Source organism: Stylophora pistillata, chromosome 1 (genome assembly GCF_964205215.1).
Source record: "Stylophora pistillata chromosome 1, jaStyPist1.2, whole genome shotgun sequence".
Classification (NCBI taxonomy): Eukaryota; Metazoa; Cnidaria; class Anthozoa; order Scleractinia; family Pocilloporidae; genus Stylophora; species Stylophora pistillata.
The window spans coordinates 24562691-24576078 of record NC_142519.1 but is presented as its reverse complement, the minus strand read 5'-3'; the positions used below and the strand labels follow the sequence as shown (position 1 = coordinate 24576078).

General features: G+C 36.9%; 1 protein-coding gene across 1 annotated transcript; it reads left to right on the top strand.

The window, feature by feature from the left end:
• The first annotated feature begins 260 nt into the window (after nucleotides 1-260).
• LOC111331196 (uncharacterized) lies at nucleotides 261-9609 on the top strand. The gene is made up of 9 exons (XM_022936257.2): nucleotides 261-430; nucleotides 540-802; nucleotides 2295-2381; nucleotides 2768-2923; nucleotides 4403-4434; nucleotides 4796-4991; nucleotides 5454-5569; nucleotides 6379-6530; nucleotides 8238-9609. Exons 1-9 carry the CDS (start codon nucleotides 292-294, stop codon nucleotides 8450-8452), a joined length of 1356 nt encoding a protein of 451 aa, XP_022791992.1. The 5' UTR covers nucleotides 261-291; the 3' UTR covers nucleotides 8453-9609.
• The last annotated feature ends 3779 nt before the right edge of the window (nucleotides 9610-13388 follow it).

Sequence of the window (13388 nt, the reverse complement as noted above, 5' to 3'; positions counted from 1 at the left end):
TATCTGATAACCAAATTACCTTGTTACCCCCACCGACGCAGCACCACAGTTTCTTTAGAAACTTACCCCCTTTATTCATTTGTCTAAAAGACGGTAATGCGCCGGTACATTCTATTAAAATGACATAGTTTACGTAGCGATTCATTTACCGGCGCGTTCCAAGACTCGCATTAACCTTTTTAGTGTAAAACATTGGGGTGTTTCTCTAACTCGCTGCACAGCGTTTGTTGATTTCGTATTGCATGATGGGATTTCTCCCGACGAGGTGGACTGGGGTCAATAAGTCTCAAAATGGCGGGCAAACCGTCGTTCAAGGCTGACTTGTTGGGAATTACCTCGGAATGGTTCCTAGATTATTGCGTTTATCAGCTTTGGAAGGAATTCAAAGAGAAACGCTCATTTTCTGACTTCTGGAGAAACGCTCTACAGGGTAAGTTTAGGAGGATAAATTCAGTCAGAAATTCCTTTCTATAAGATAACTGACTTATTACTGGTGAACTTGTCTGTGTTTACGAACTGACATGTGCTTTTTCGTACAGATTACTTGTTAAGCGGCCAACACCTTGAAGTACGAAGAGAACTTTCAGATAAGCTCAATTGTATTAGATTTATTATTGGATTGTGGGAACGTCAAGAAGATGATGTTGGTGGAAGTCAGGAAAATTCCCCCTCCGATGATGATGAACAAACCGACAAAAGGATGCTGGGACCGGATTGTCTGAAATTCTTTGAAAAAGTAACAGGCATTTTTCCGTTTTCTCACGCGGAGAAGTCTCATATGAAAAGCAGTTTAAAGTTACAGGTAATGAATTTGTATCTTAGTTGAGCTATGATTTAAGATCACTTGAGCTTGACACTGACCTAATTTCACGAGTGTAGGTAATGATCACCAACTAAAAGAGGTCTTGATTGTTACACGAATTCCCCTTCTCAGCACCTTAGGAAAAGTATAGAGTACCATAGGGAGAATATGCATTCTGATGTTAAAGTGTATTAGAGACTCACAGTTCATTGTTTTGCCTGCTATGAAGTCATAATTTATGCTGTCCAACTCAGAATGGTTAAAGTGGTGGAGTCTCGATCTTGAAGTTAGCTTTATGAGCTTAATACGGTGCCCAGAAGGCTCAACGCAAACAAAAAATATACTGCAGCAAATAAAAAATATACTGCAGCAAATAAAAATATACTGCAGCAAATAAAAAAAATCAAAACGCAAAGAAAAAAAGTACCGCAGCAAATAAAAAAATGCAACACAAACAAAAAATACTGCAGCAAATAAAATATGCAATGCAAACAAAAAAAAAGAAAACGCAAACAAAAAATTGGAACGCAACGCCAAGGAAGACTGGATAATAGTTCTTAGTTTCCTGCCAAAACAGCATGAACTGGAACTCGTTTTTGGTTATGGACGAAAGCGATCTGCGTAGGATTATAGAAGATTACTTTCATCCAGGGTATGAAAATAAAGTTATTATCGAATTTTTAAAGGAGCAGCATGGTACTGTCATGAGTTCGCTGCAAAACATGGTTTTGGAAAGTGAACAAGCAAAGGATGGAACGAGTGTTGGCGGGAAACTAAGAACTATTACCCAGTCTTCCTTGGCGTTGCGTTCCAATTTTTTTGTTTGCGTTTTCTTTTTTTTTTTTGTTTGCATTGCGTATTTTATTTGCTGCAGTATTTTTTGTTTGTGTTGCATTTTTTATTTGCTGCGGTACTTTTTTTTCTTTGCGTTTTGATTTTTTTATTTGCTGCAGTATATTTTTTAGTTGCTGCAGTATATTTTTTATTTGCTGCAGTATAGTTTTTATTTGTTACAGTATACTTTTTGTTTGCGTTGAGCCTTCTGGGCCACCGTACCTTAACCCTCCTTTTTGAATTCTTTACAGCTTATCATGATGTTATCTTAGAGCAAAATTTTAGCATGCGGAACTTCAAATTCCGAACCATCTTAATTTTGATAATTTATGGTACATCTAAATGGTATGACAAGATTGTTTTATCAGTTCCCAGAAAGATAAATCTTGACATGCTGACTGCATTTCAGTGGGGAAAAATAGCGGTCACTTTGCTATTTCTTTTAGCCACAGGGACACACTAGGTAATTACTGACAGAGCAGGATATCTATATGAGTTGATGTTCTATTTAATGACAAAACCTTTTTTTAGCCACCTTGACAGTAGGCTCTGCTCGGCCATGTTGCCTCCTCTGCTTTCAAATAAGATGGTACTACAGACAATTCCAACATAGTTCAACAGTTAATTGATTGATGAAAACTCGTCTTTTTTTTCACAGGTCATCTTATCATTTTACAGATGTGGTGACATTCAAGGTGCTGAAACCTTGTATTGTAGGTTGTACAGTGAGAGTGGTTTTGATGAAGTAAGTCACATGTAATTATAGCTACTTTGTACTATTAACTGGATATATTACTCAATTTGCTTGAGAAAAGAAAGATGCTGAGCTACTAATCCAAAATTTATTCTAAAAAAAATCTTTGTCAGGTTTTCATCAAATCTGTCAATCAATCTGACTGTTTGTCATTTATAAAAAGGGGAGAAAATCACATGTTGTATTTTTTACTGTCCTCATTTAAAATTTTCCATTTCAGAAAAGACTTCACTTATTAAGGAGTTATGTTTAGTACATAATTCGCAATACAGAGTTTTCTCTGATACTGTAGCAATGATATTTTGAGATATTGCTCTCAAATTTTTATGAATGTAGATCTAGCCAAAAGTATGACTGGTTTTTTTCCTTTTTTACAGGAGTATCAAGATGACCTCAGGGAATTGTTTCAATCTGAAAATGACACATTCAAGGAGACATTTTTGGGAAAACACAAATATGAAAAGTTTCTCGACCAAGTTCAGAAGTTTTTTACCCCAGCATGGAAAAAGTTTGAAATTCCAGTTTTGGAAGAGGTAAACACCAGTTCTTAATTCTCATACAATATGCTTTATCTAGTTGTTGGGAATCCAGGATATGAGTCCCAGGTTCAACAGTTTTCCAATACTGAATTGATTGGTAGAAAATGTCAAAGCATGTGACATCTGCTTGGAAATTCACTAACAGAAACATTTAATTCCACGTTAAAATTTGGTCAGTCGGGTTGGATAATGTGGTTGGGATATGCATTAAAATGCAGATTGTTTTAAAGCAATAGCCCATTTCTGAAGTCTCACATGACAGAGCCCTGGTGCCAAACTTGTGGAGTGAGAGTGATGCTAAGTGCAAAGTGTTGCTTGATGGCGCGAAAAATATGCACACTTAATCGCTTTGTTTATAAGATGGTTTATTGTTCTTTTGGTTGCTACACAAATGGGAATCATAATCATGGAGATCTTTCGTATTTTGCTTTTCTGTTGGATGTGAGACTTCGTAAATGGTCAAAATTCTGCTGTGGAGCAGACAAAGAGTTTGCACCTGAAGCTAAGAAAGAAAAGGCAGGTGAGCCTAAAAACTTGAGAATTGGTTATATCAACTAAGTTGAAATAGTAAATTGGCCACCATAATGAATAAAAAAGCTGACATTTTGAGCATTAGCCCTTCATCAGAGTGAATGGAGGAATTGTGGGTTGTATGTGGTTTTATATGCAGAAAGCGGAGCTACACCATTGGTGGGAACATGGCAACGAGAAAAACACGAATAAAATAGTTTATTTAATTCATTAAATCTGCCTCTTACCCTGGCAAAACTGACGGATCAAATGTTGATAGCCTGTGGAACTCTTTGTAATTTATTGTAGCCACTAGCAAGACAACTTTCCTAATACAGGACAACACCTCAAATCCATAACATTGCCATCATGATACAACTTATAGCCCAAGATACTTTTAAAAGAACAAAAGTTATCCTCAGAGTATTCCCCTCTTCCCACCAGATAGCTGTACAAATCTCCAAATTTAAACTCCGGGATATCCGAAAAGTTGTTGGTCCAAGCCGTTAAGGTCTTAGGTCTGGAAGTTTACCATCCTCTGTCTGTAATTTCTCTTCGAGCAGCTTGTTGTAGTCTTTGACAGTATCTTCAAGCTTCACTTGCTTCATTTCTGCCGCTTTTTCGCACAAATTGACCAATTCTGCCTTCCTTTTCCCTTTACCTCCATCACCCAATTGAGTGCTACGCTCTTTTGAGTACTTTTTCAAACTGTCAACTTTGTATTTTGAGAAATCTTCACCTGCTGCATTGTCTACAGAAGAATTAGTAGTGTCCATGTTAGATTTTTATGCACTTAGCCTCAATCTTGTGCCATAATTTCAGAACCAGACTCCAAACATGTGGCAACTCGGAATTGGGCTATTGACACATGATGGGTTAAATCTAATATAGTACAATGGAATTTGATTGGTGGAATACAATATTGTTATTAAAAGTTTTACTTTTTATTGTTGCTCATGCTAGGTACCTTTGTTGGAGAATACAACCAAGGAAAGGTATGTCCTCTCATGTTAGGCCTTAGGCTCTGCTCTTTACAGAAAGAAAAATGTCTGCAGACAAATATCCAAGCATATTTTTCAAGCCAAATGGTGGCAATCTGTAATTGTACATGTAGAGGTGATGCTATGCCATGCCTACAATTAGTAATTTCTAAGCACAAATGAAAAGATAATTATATTCTAAAGCAGTTTTTCATAGTGGTAGAACATTGGGTGAAAAAAGAAGCAAGTCTAGGGCTTAATTCTTTTATGGGGTACTCAGATATTTTTGTTTGTTTAGCACAAAAAGTAGTGAATGCCAACCTTGTTTGGTGATCAATCTGTGGAATGAGTGTAAAAATCAAATTTGCTTTTGCAGGCCCAGGATAGATGCAAAAACTTTAAAAGCCCTTTACTTTGCTTGGGATACATCAGATGAAGCTGAAGAAAACTGGAAAAGTATAGTGGAAGGAACCCATCCTGATATTAGCAATTTGAAAGAAATAATGGGCAGAGAGAAGGGTTCTTCCAACAGAAAGACAAAAACAGCACCTTCAATTTTGCCTCAACAACAGGTATGATTATGGCATTTTTCTTTGGACCAATGACATGTTAACTGTGTAGTACTGCTTGTGAGAAACCCTTGTCCTTGGGTCATCTATTTTTTGAGACCAGAATACCATAACAATTGCTTATATCCCTGACATGTACAACAAAAACATGTTGTTACCAGTAAGTGATCTCAAACCACAACTCCAAAGTTTTCTTGTGTTCTCATGTGTCGATAAATGGGTACAGAGAAAATGTGAGAGAACTGACAAAGTCCAAAGGGGTAACTTTGTCATGAATTGGCATGCTGTTTAAGTTGGAGGGGAGGGGTTTAGGGAAGTATCACTACACTTTATTGTTTCATGCTGCTGAAACTTGAAAATGCACCAGGAGGATGGGTTCCTGGATCTTGAACTGTCCTTCCTACCCTACCTCTTTACCAATGTGACAGTAATCAGTTCTAAGGTATTCTTTCTTTCTTTCTCAAGGTTACGGAAAGCAAAGCAGAGGCAAGTAGCATATCTGCAGGAAGTAGTGTGTCAGAGAGGATTCAGCAATGTCAAGTAGTAATCAATAAGTTGAAACAATCATCTAAAAATCTTTTGTAAGTGCTTCAAGATTTCTTTCTTATTAAATTCTTGTTTTTTGGTAATATCCTTTACTACACTTCTAAATGTTCATGGGTAATTTTGAAGATGAATTTTTTCCATGTGAAAAGTTTTGGGAGGGGGGGGGAGGGGTTATTGATCATTTTGTAATGTGTTAAGTTTGGTGTCTTTTGATACCTCAAAGATCTGTATGTTGCCAAATGTGTTCTTCAGAAAATAAGGTCAATTCTCTGCAGGATCCTAAAATATGCTCAAGGTTCTTGCTGTTCTAACTTCAGAGAGTTAGGACTCTGCCACTTGATTGTCAAGGAGTGGGCATGAAACTTGTAAATCCTTAAGCTCTTGAACAATCTTTGAAGGTCTTACATGTTTCTTCACCAGCATCGTCCTTTTGCCAAAGCCTTTGGTGTGATTGATTTAGACTTTCATCACATTTTATGATAGATCTAACTAATCAAAAGGTTTGAGAAAACAAAAAGAATGAAAAATTAATTTCTTCTCAGGCACATTCTTTCTGTACCAAAATTATGCATCAGGTACCCTTGTCAATGTTCTTCCTTGACAAGTTTGCAAGAAGCTCGATATTACAGGGAATTATTTTTGAAATAAGTACCTTTTCTATGAGCTGAGTATTTGGTGGCTTTTCTCAGGCAAAAAGCTGCCCCTTATGAGCTATGGTTCTTGGGGGCTTTGATTTGCGTGGTAGCAAGAGTTGGATGTGGTTAATGAAAAGAGATCCTGAAAATTCAAATTGATAATTCATGAATAGTGATGATAATTGTCGTTGTTTACCTTGCATTTCTAGCTCCAGTAGAAGTAATCTACACAAAAGAGAGAGAAAACCTTTAGAAAAACAGACAATAAAGAGAAGGTATAATGAAAACCAAAGTGATGCTGAAGAAATAGATTGGAGTTCAGATGATGACAATGAAACAGTGTTTAAGCACAAGACAATTAGTAAGTCACCCAGCTTATTATGCAGTAAATGGTTTGAACCCGGGGGTAACATGTGAAGGTGTGGTCTGATCGTCCGGGTGAGTGTAGTCCTGAGAAGGACTGTTGTTGGTGGTAGTGACTGACGTTTCGACGACCTGTGCGGAAGTCATCATCAGAGTCAAGTGAATGATTGTTGTCAGTAGAATGTTCTTATTCTAGTTCGTGTGAAATGATCGGTTGGTTTTGCCATGATGTTATTGGCTGTAAAACTCAAGTGACGTAAGTCGGTCATGATTGGTCTGGTTGTCGAAACGTCAGTTACTACCACCCACAACAGTCCTTCTCAGGACTACACTCACCCAGACAATCAGACTACACCTTCCCAGCTTATTATCTCACTCTGATGTTTGATAGTGAAACCAATGAAAGTGTTCAAGGTAGATTCATTTGATGAAATACTGTTTACTAGACAAGTAATTGAAACTGTTCCATTGTGCAAGAAAATATCACTAATAATTAAGAATTAAGTCAATAAATTAATTGATCATCTATCATTGATCATCTATCACGTCAAGTTTCGGCTATTTGTAAATCTGCATTTTTTTCACATCCGGAATATTTCTCGGATTAGAAAGTTTTTGTCAGTTAGTAATACTAAGGCATTAGTACATGCCTTCATTACATGCAGATTAGACAACTGTAATTCTCTGTTGTATGGTCTTCCAAAACATTTAGTTCATAGATTGCAATTAGCCCAGAATTGTGTGGCACAGCTGATCTTATGTGGTCGCAAGCATGATCACGTTACTCCTTTACTGAGGGAACTGCACTGGCTCCCCGTGGAGCAGAGGATTATTTTTAAAATCTTATTTTTTACTTTTAAAGATTGAAATAATTTATGCCCTAGTTATATCAGTGACTTGTTAGAAACTTATAAGCCCACTAGGTCTTTGCGATCATCGAGTGAGAACTTGTTAGTGATTCCTTGCTCCAAGTTGAAATCTTATGGCGATCGCGCCTTTCCTGTCTCTGCACCTAAGTTGTGGAATGACATTCCTGAAACCATAAAATGTAGTATAGATCTTAACACTTTTAAGTATAATCTTAAAACTTATCTTTTTAAGCGTTATTTTAATGATTGATTACATTTTATTATTATTTCACTTTTTACCTTGATTGTGAAGCACCTTAGAGCTTTCAGATAGGGCTCTATATAAATTGTCATTTATTTATTATTTATTATTATTATTATGTTTCATGGAAGTGGGAGTTTTCTAATTACATTTGGGGGAGGTAGGAGGGGGACATAGCGATTCAGAAATGTACTTGAGGTGGTATGTAATTGTTGTACAACAGTTACAATTGTAGTCTGTTTTCCTTTCTAGAGACCTTTTTACTGTCTTCTGAGGAATTTTTACTTACAAAAGCCTCTTTTGAGAAATGAAAATTATAATCAGTATTTAAGAGTCAATATTCAAGAGATATCATGTCCATCTGTCAGCCTTTATCTTGATTTATTTTAGCAGGTTCTTACAATTAAAATCAGATAAAAATTTTTACCATTGGGGTCAAAACTGAGCCAGTCAATCACTGCTTGAGGAAGGAGAGAAATAGCTTTTAAAGCCGAGGAAGAGAATTGTCATCTGTGATGTGATGGTGACAAGTAAGGTATAAAGACTGCTTCCAAATGTTTTCAAAAATGTCTTTTGAAATAATTATCTTCTGCAGAACTTCCTACCCTAACTAAACGATGCCTTGATGTGAAGCTCCCTGTTGGTCCAGCAAAGAAGTTCTGGAGTGCTGAGGAAACAAGATGGTTAGAAGAAGGTGTGGAATTATATGGCATAGGGAACTGGGCAAAGATACTGAGAAAGTATAACTTTGCTGGGCGAACGTCAGTTAATCTTAAGGATAAGTGGCGTAATTTACAAAAGAACAATTGATAATGACCATGTGGACGATTGAGAGGGATTAGTTAGATATTTCTGTCTATGATGAATATAGAAATACTTTTGAATTTTTGTATCTCTAAGGCAATTCCCTGCGATTAATAGGTATTGATAAAACAAGAGAATCTAGATGTTTATATTTTATCAGACTATTTTGTTAAGTGTTTTAGTATGCTTAATTGAGACATAAATCTCCAGGCTTCTTCAAAGTCACCATGGAATAAATGTACATTTGAACTACCCCCATATATTTTTTATGTAGCAATTCTTTGAAATGTCGATTGAGTTGTTTCCTCTCATACTTTGATGAATGGCTGGTTTTAGTATCACATTTGTTTGCTGTTTACGCACTAGTAGATAATTCAGAGTAGAACCTCCCTTCTCTGGTCATGTTTCCGGAGATTTTGAATCCAAAATTTTAAAGTTGGAACATCAATGGGAACACTTTTGAATCTGGAAAGTTTATTTGTGTAAATGAGTTGAAGAACAAATCTGGGTACTTTTCCACCTGCAATCTTTAGAGTTGGTTATCCTTTCCCATGTGAACAGGCTAAGATCATGTGGTAACCCATCCTGTCATTTACACAAGGTGACAATTTTTTTTCCTTCTTTGTATTTGCTTTTGATGCTCTCTCATTCTAAACCTTCGTAATCCTTTTAGGAGGAATATGCATTCATGAATCTGAGCAGAAGTTCAACTTTACTATCTGTCCAACTTAAATTTGCATCTTGATGAACTTTAGCCCTTTTTTTTTTGGTGGAATTTTTTTGTCATTGATTGAGGCAAGAAACAGCCTTGTAAGCACTCAGTCAAGAATATTTGCTGACTTAAATTTGGCAGCATGTATTATTTGACTCAGGATGGTGGTTGTGTCTTAATGATATTCATCAACTACACTGAATATGAATAGAAGTAGTAATAAATCTTTTAGTGGTACAAAACTATAAATGACGTTTTATATTGAATAGAGTGTTTGCTTTATTTTGCATCTTGTAACCTCCTGGGGTGATATCAATAGTTATCAGAGTGTATAATATCTTGTTTTAAGATAAGCTATTTCTTGGATTTGATTTTTTGTTGGTTCTGCCAATTTTTATAATTTTGATAATACACAGGGTAGATGTCTTCTCCAGCCTGATATTTGAAGTCATTGTTTGAAGGCTAAGTTATTTGCTCCTATTTTTCCATCCTCGTCCACCTGCTTAACATAGGTGCATTTTGCACCTAGGGAGCAACCTACCAATGAAAGTGTTAATCAGGTTACACCAACTAACTCTGCTTACACCAAGGGTCTCAAAGACACCATCTCACTGCTAAGTAGTTCCAAGGACTGCCTTAATCCTTCAACTCCCAAGCACTGATTTTTTACTCTCCCCTCTAGCTGCCACATTTCCTTGTAATTTTGTAGTGAGAATTTGATGTTAGATGAAGACAACAGTTTAAAGTATTCTTATTACCTGTTTTCTGGATAGTGTAAAGCTACTATGGGGGAAGTTACATGTTAATCACCTGTGGGAGTTGAAATTATGAATCATTCATTCTTGGGCTTGTGGAGATCTGGGACTCTGAATTCTGAGATCAGATTGAGAAATCATATGTTTTGCTTTTCTTGATTTGAAGCCTGCTGTAAATGTTTGTGGGCCACTAAGTAAGCAGATCCACATTTTGTTCTTTGCTATGTTAAAGGTTAAACATGTAAGGGGAAGTAGTAACCAAACAAAGCCTTGTGAAAAAGTTGAATGGAAATCTGATAAGCTTTTGCCAGGGCAGTCTTAATGGAGTGAAAGGAGAAGACTAGAATTACTTAGAAGTCAGTTGCCTGTAAAAAAAGGTGTTTAACTGAATGTAAAATGTTTGGGGCAAATGACCTTGAAGTACTGATTAGCCAAGTATGTGCAGTGCAATAGTCCTTTAACTAACTTTGGTAAAGTGCAATTGGTGTTAAAGACTAAACTAATTGTGTGCAATGCAATAGTCTGTTAATTTACTTTAGTAAAATGCAATTAGTGTTAAACACTAAGCATTTTCGAAGAGCAGTAAGAAGTATTCAAGTGGAAAAGTAAAGTCAAGTTTGAGGTAGCACTTAGCAGTTTGAGAATCTGACAAGGAAAGTTGGTATGTGAATTCATCTTTTGGTGAAGTGTGTTGTAATTGATAGAATTTGGGGTTAGGCACCTCACACAACTTAAAACCTTTTAGTTCAGGGTTAGAATTCTTTATTTTCAGCCTATCTCTTGGTGGTGATGACTATACAAAAAAATGTTGAATTTCAAATTGCACTGGGTTCTCCCTCAAAGGTGTGCTCACTAGAGTGTAGTTGAATTATCAGTTAAGTTGTTCCGCATTCCCTAAGGAAGGAAAGGTCAGTCACCTTAAGGTTTACTTTCAGACAGTTCTGACAGGAGTGAATTTTAAATGATTTTGCTTTAGGATCTTGGACTTGAGACAGGAAATTGGATATTCTAATCAACACCCACAGGGCTGGATTTTGGATTTTATCCAATTTAGTTTGTTTCAGGGTTGTATTGTTTTCAAGGCTCTTTAATATCAATCTCAATATCTAGCACAGCCAATATCTTTAGTCTTGGTGAAAAAATCTAGGAAAATTTCTTTCAAGGCTGGACATGAAAAAACATTTATGACCGTCTATAATTTGAACTGTCATTTTCTGTGGAGAAGGGAAGAGTGAGTAAATAAGCCACTAAAAGAAGAGAGAGTTACAGAGAAAGAACAGGATGGGAAAGAATACTGTGCATTGGTAAGAATTCTCTACACAACAAATCTCACTACTGGTTATGACTTTTTCAGATTTGGGTGGCCCTAAAGAGGGCCGGTGTGTCGTCGTCTTGTCAGGATTTGTTGTGTAGTCGTTTCCTTTCTTCAGTCTTGCTGGCTTCATTCTTTGATTTTTAGTTGTCCAGGCAGTCCTCTATTCTTGTCTATAGTTTAACATCTATGGAAGGAGATGAATCCATGTTCTGGTACCTCATACTTCCTCTATATGGAAATGCACCGCGCTGATCAATCCTTTCTTCCATTGAAATAGTCTGTTGTTGAGCGATTCTTGTAAGTCTTATCCTATCCTATTTATGTTTCGTCAAATGTTCAGTGTACAATATACGATTTTCTACCTTACTACTTAACGTTAACACTACTTTTTGCACCATTCTGAGGTTGAAACATTTTAAAACTTGACAGAAAATTCTACTTTCTACCTGTGTCGAAAGTTAAGAAAAAAATACACTAAAATCGAACCGATCAAACACGTACAAACTACAAAAATTAAAAACAAAGCAAAATGAATTTTACACGTAATATCGCTAAGCTGTTGTGAACTCGAACCTAATACAATTTAAAAATTAGAACGTCTGATAAATTTCCTCTTATTTACAAATATACAAATTTATACAAAATTTGCCATGAAGTATGTCCTACTTAATTATACACTAGAAATCGCTTTCACTTTCGTTAGCTGTCTCTGTCTTTGAGTAAGCTTACTAAGATTCTACTCGAAGCAGCATTCTCAGATGTTGCGACATCGCCGCAAAATCTCCGTCAAGGTTATGAATGGGAGACGATATCCAATGTGATGGCGGTTTGGGAAGAACACTTGGATGAGGCGGACTGCTAAATTTCGGCCCTGCATAAGGAATTAGCGCCGCGTCGCTACTGTCTTCGCTTCGTCGTCGACGTGGTATGTTGACAGTAGCCGTGAGTCCTGAATCTAATACAACGGAAGTAGGCTCCTGAACTGATTTCACTTTTACGGAACGATCATTTCGAAATCTTGTGTTCTTTTTCGACTTACTTTTGTGGTGACTACTGTCCTTATTCGGTGAAATGCGATGGCTTTGTGCCATTTGTGTTCCGAACGTCATCTTCACTTTATGGCTCTCTTTCCTTTGCGATTGCTGCTGAATCTACTATTTTTCTCTTCTCGTAAGTTTCACTCTTCTCTATAGTCCAATCTTCTTTTTCCAAATTAATCTTACAGCTCCTTTGCACAGCCACACGAATAATAGTCCAAGTCAATGCCTTAGCACTCTCCCAACTTTCAACGCTATGGAAATAATGGTTTTGTGGGGTTTGGGTTTATTCCTTTCGGGGAGAACCAATCAGGGAAATTTGGACGTCAAAATTGTTATAGCAACAGCCAATCAGAGCCCAAAAGATCTCCACACCCTGATCATGTGATGTAGAATGACGTTAGAGAAGGGAAATCTAAATTTAGAAAAGGGACTTTTGTTTGGCTTTCGGTTTCGTTGTGCAACGCCGAAAACTTTATCATCATCTCACTTAGGCAATATTTAGATCGCGAGAAGACTACAGGAAGTGTTTCATTCTTTTAGAAGCATTACAATCAGAGGCGACAGCCGTGTGCGATCGTATATTAGATACTGTGCCGATACGCATCTATGCACGCAAGTGCTGTTCGTTTCGACTGCGGGCTTTGTATCCAGAATAGTAGGGATTGTCAGAAACTTTGATATGTGTGCCGGGGTCTTTCTTTCTCTATTTCTATCAAAAATTATGATTTATGTGGAAATATCAGCGTCGTTCCGCGACCTGTTTTGATTTGTAAGCCCAAAAGTTGATTAGTTCTTGAAAAGGAAGGGAGACAGGCAGATGTCACGCGCCAATCATAATCGGCCCTGAGAAACAAAGGGCTTTTCTGAAGGTGCCAAACAACCCTAATCTGGATGTTTGCCTCGCTTTTTGCATTATTCATACCTTTCACTGTGAGTACTTTTTATGTTAATGGTGATAATATTTCTTTGTGGAAATTCTGTAAGGATCGAGAATATTCTCAGTCTACAAGTTTGCAAAACGGCCCAAAACACGGCCAAATCGTCTAATTTCTCCTTGAATTAGGAAGACAATTTTTCTCCATACAATTGATCTGTGATCCACAGGCTCGACACACGATTT

Coding starts and splice junctions, on each gene's coding strand:
- LOC111331196 (XM_022936257.2), top strand. CDS start 292: ATGGCGGGCAAACCGTCGTTCAAGGCTGACTTGTTGGGAATTACCTCG. Junction 803..2,294: donor AAAGCAGTTTAAAGTTACAG/GTAATGAATTTG, acceptor TTTTTTTCACAG/GTCATCTTATCATTTTACAG. Junction 6,531..8,237: donor GTTTAAGCACAAGACAATTA/GTAAGTCACCCA, acceptor TATCTTCTGCAG/AACTTCCTACCCTAACTAAA.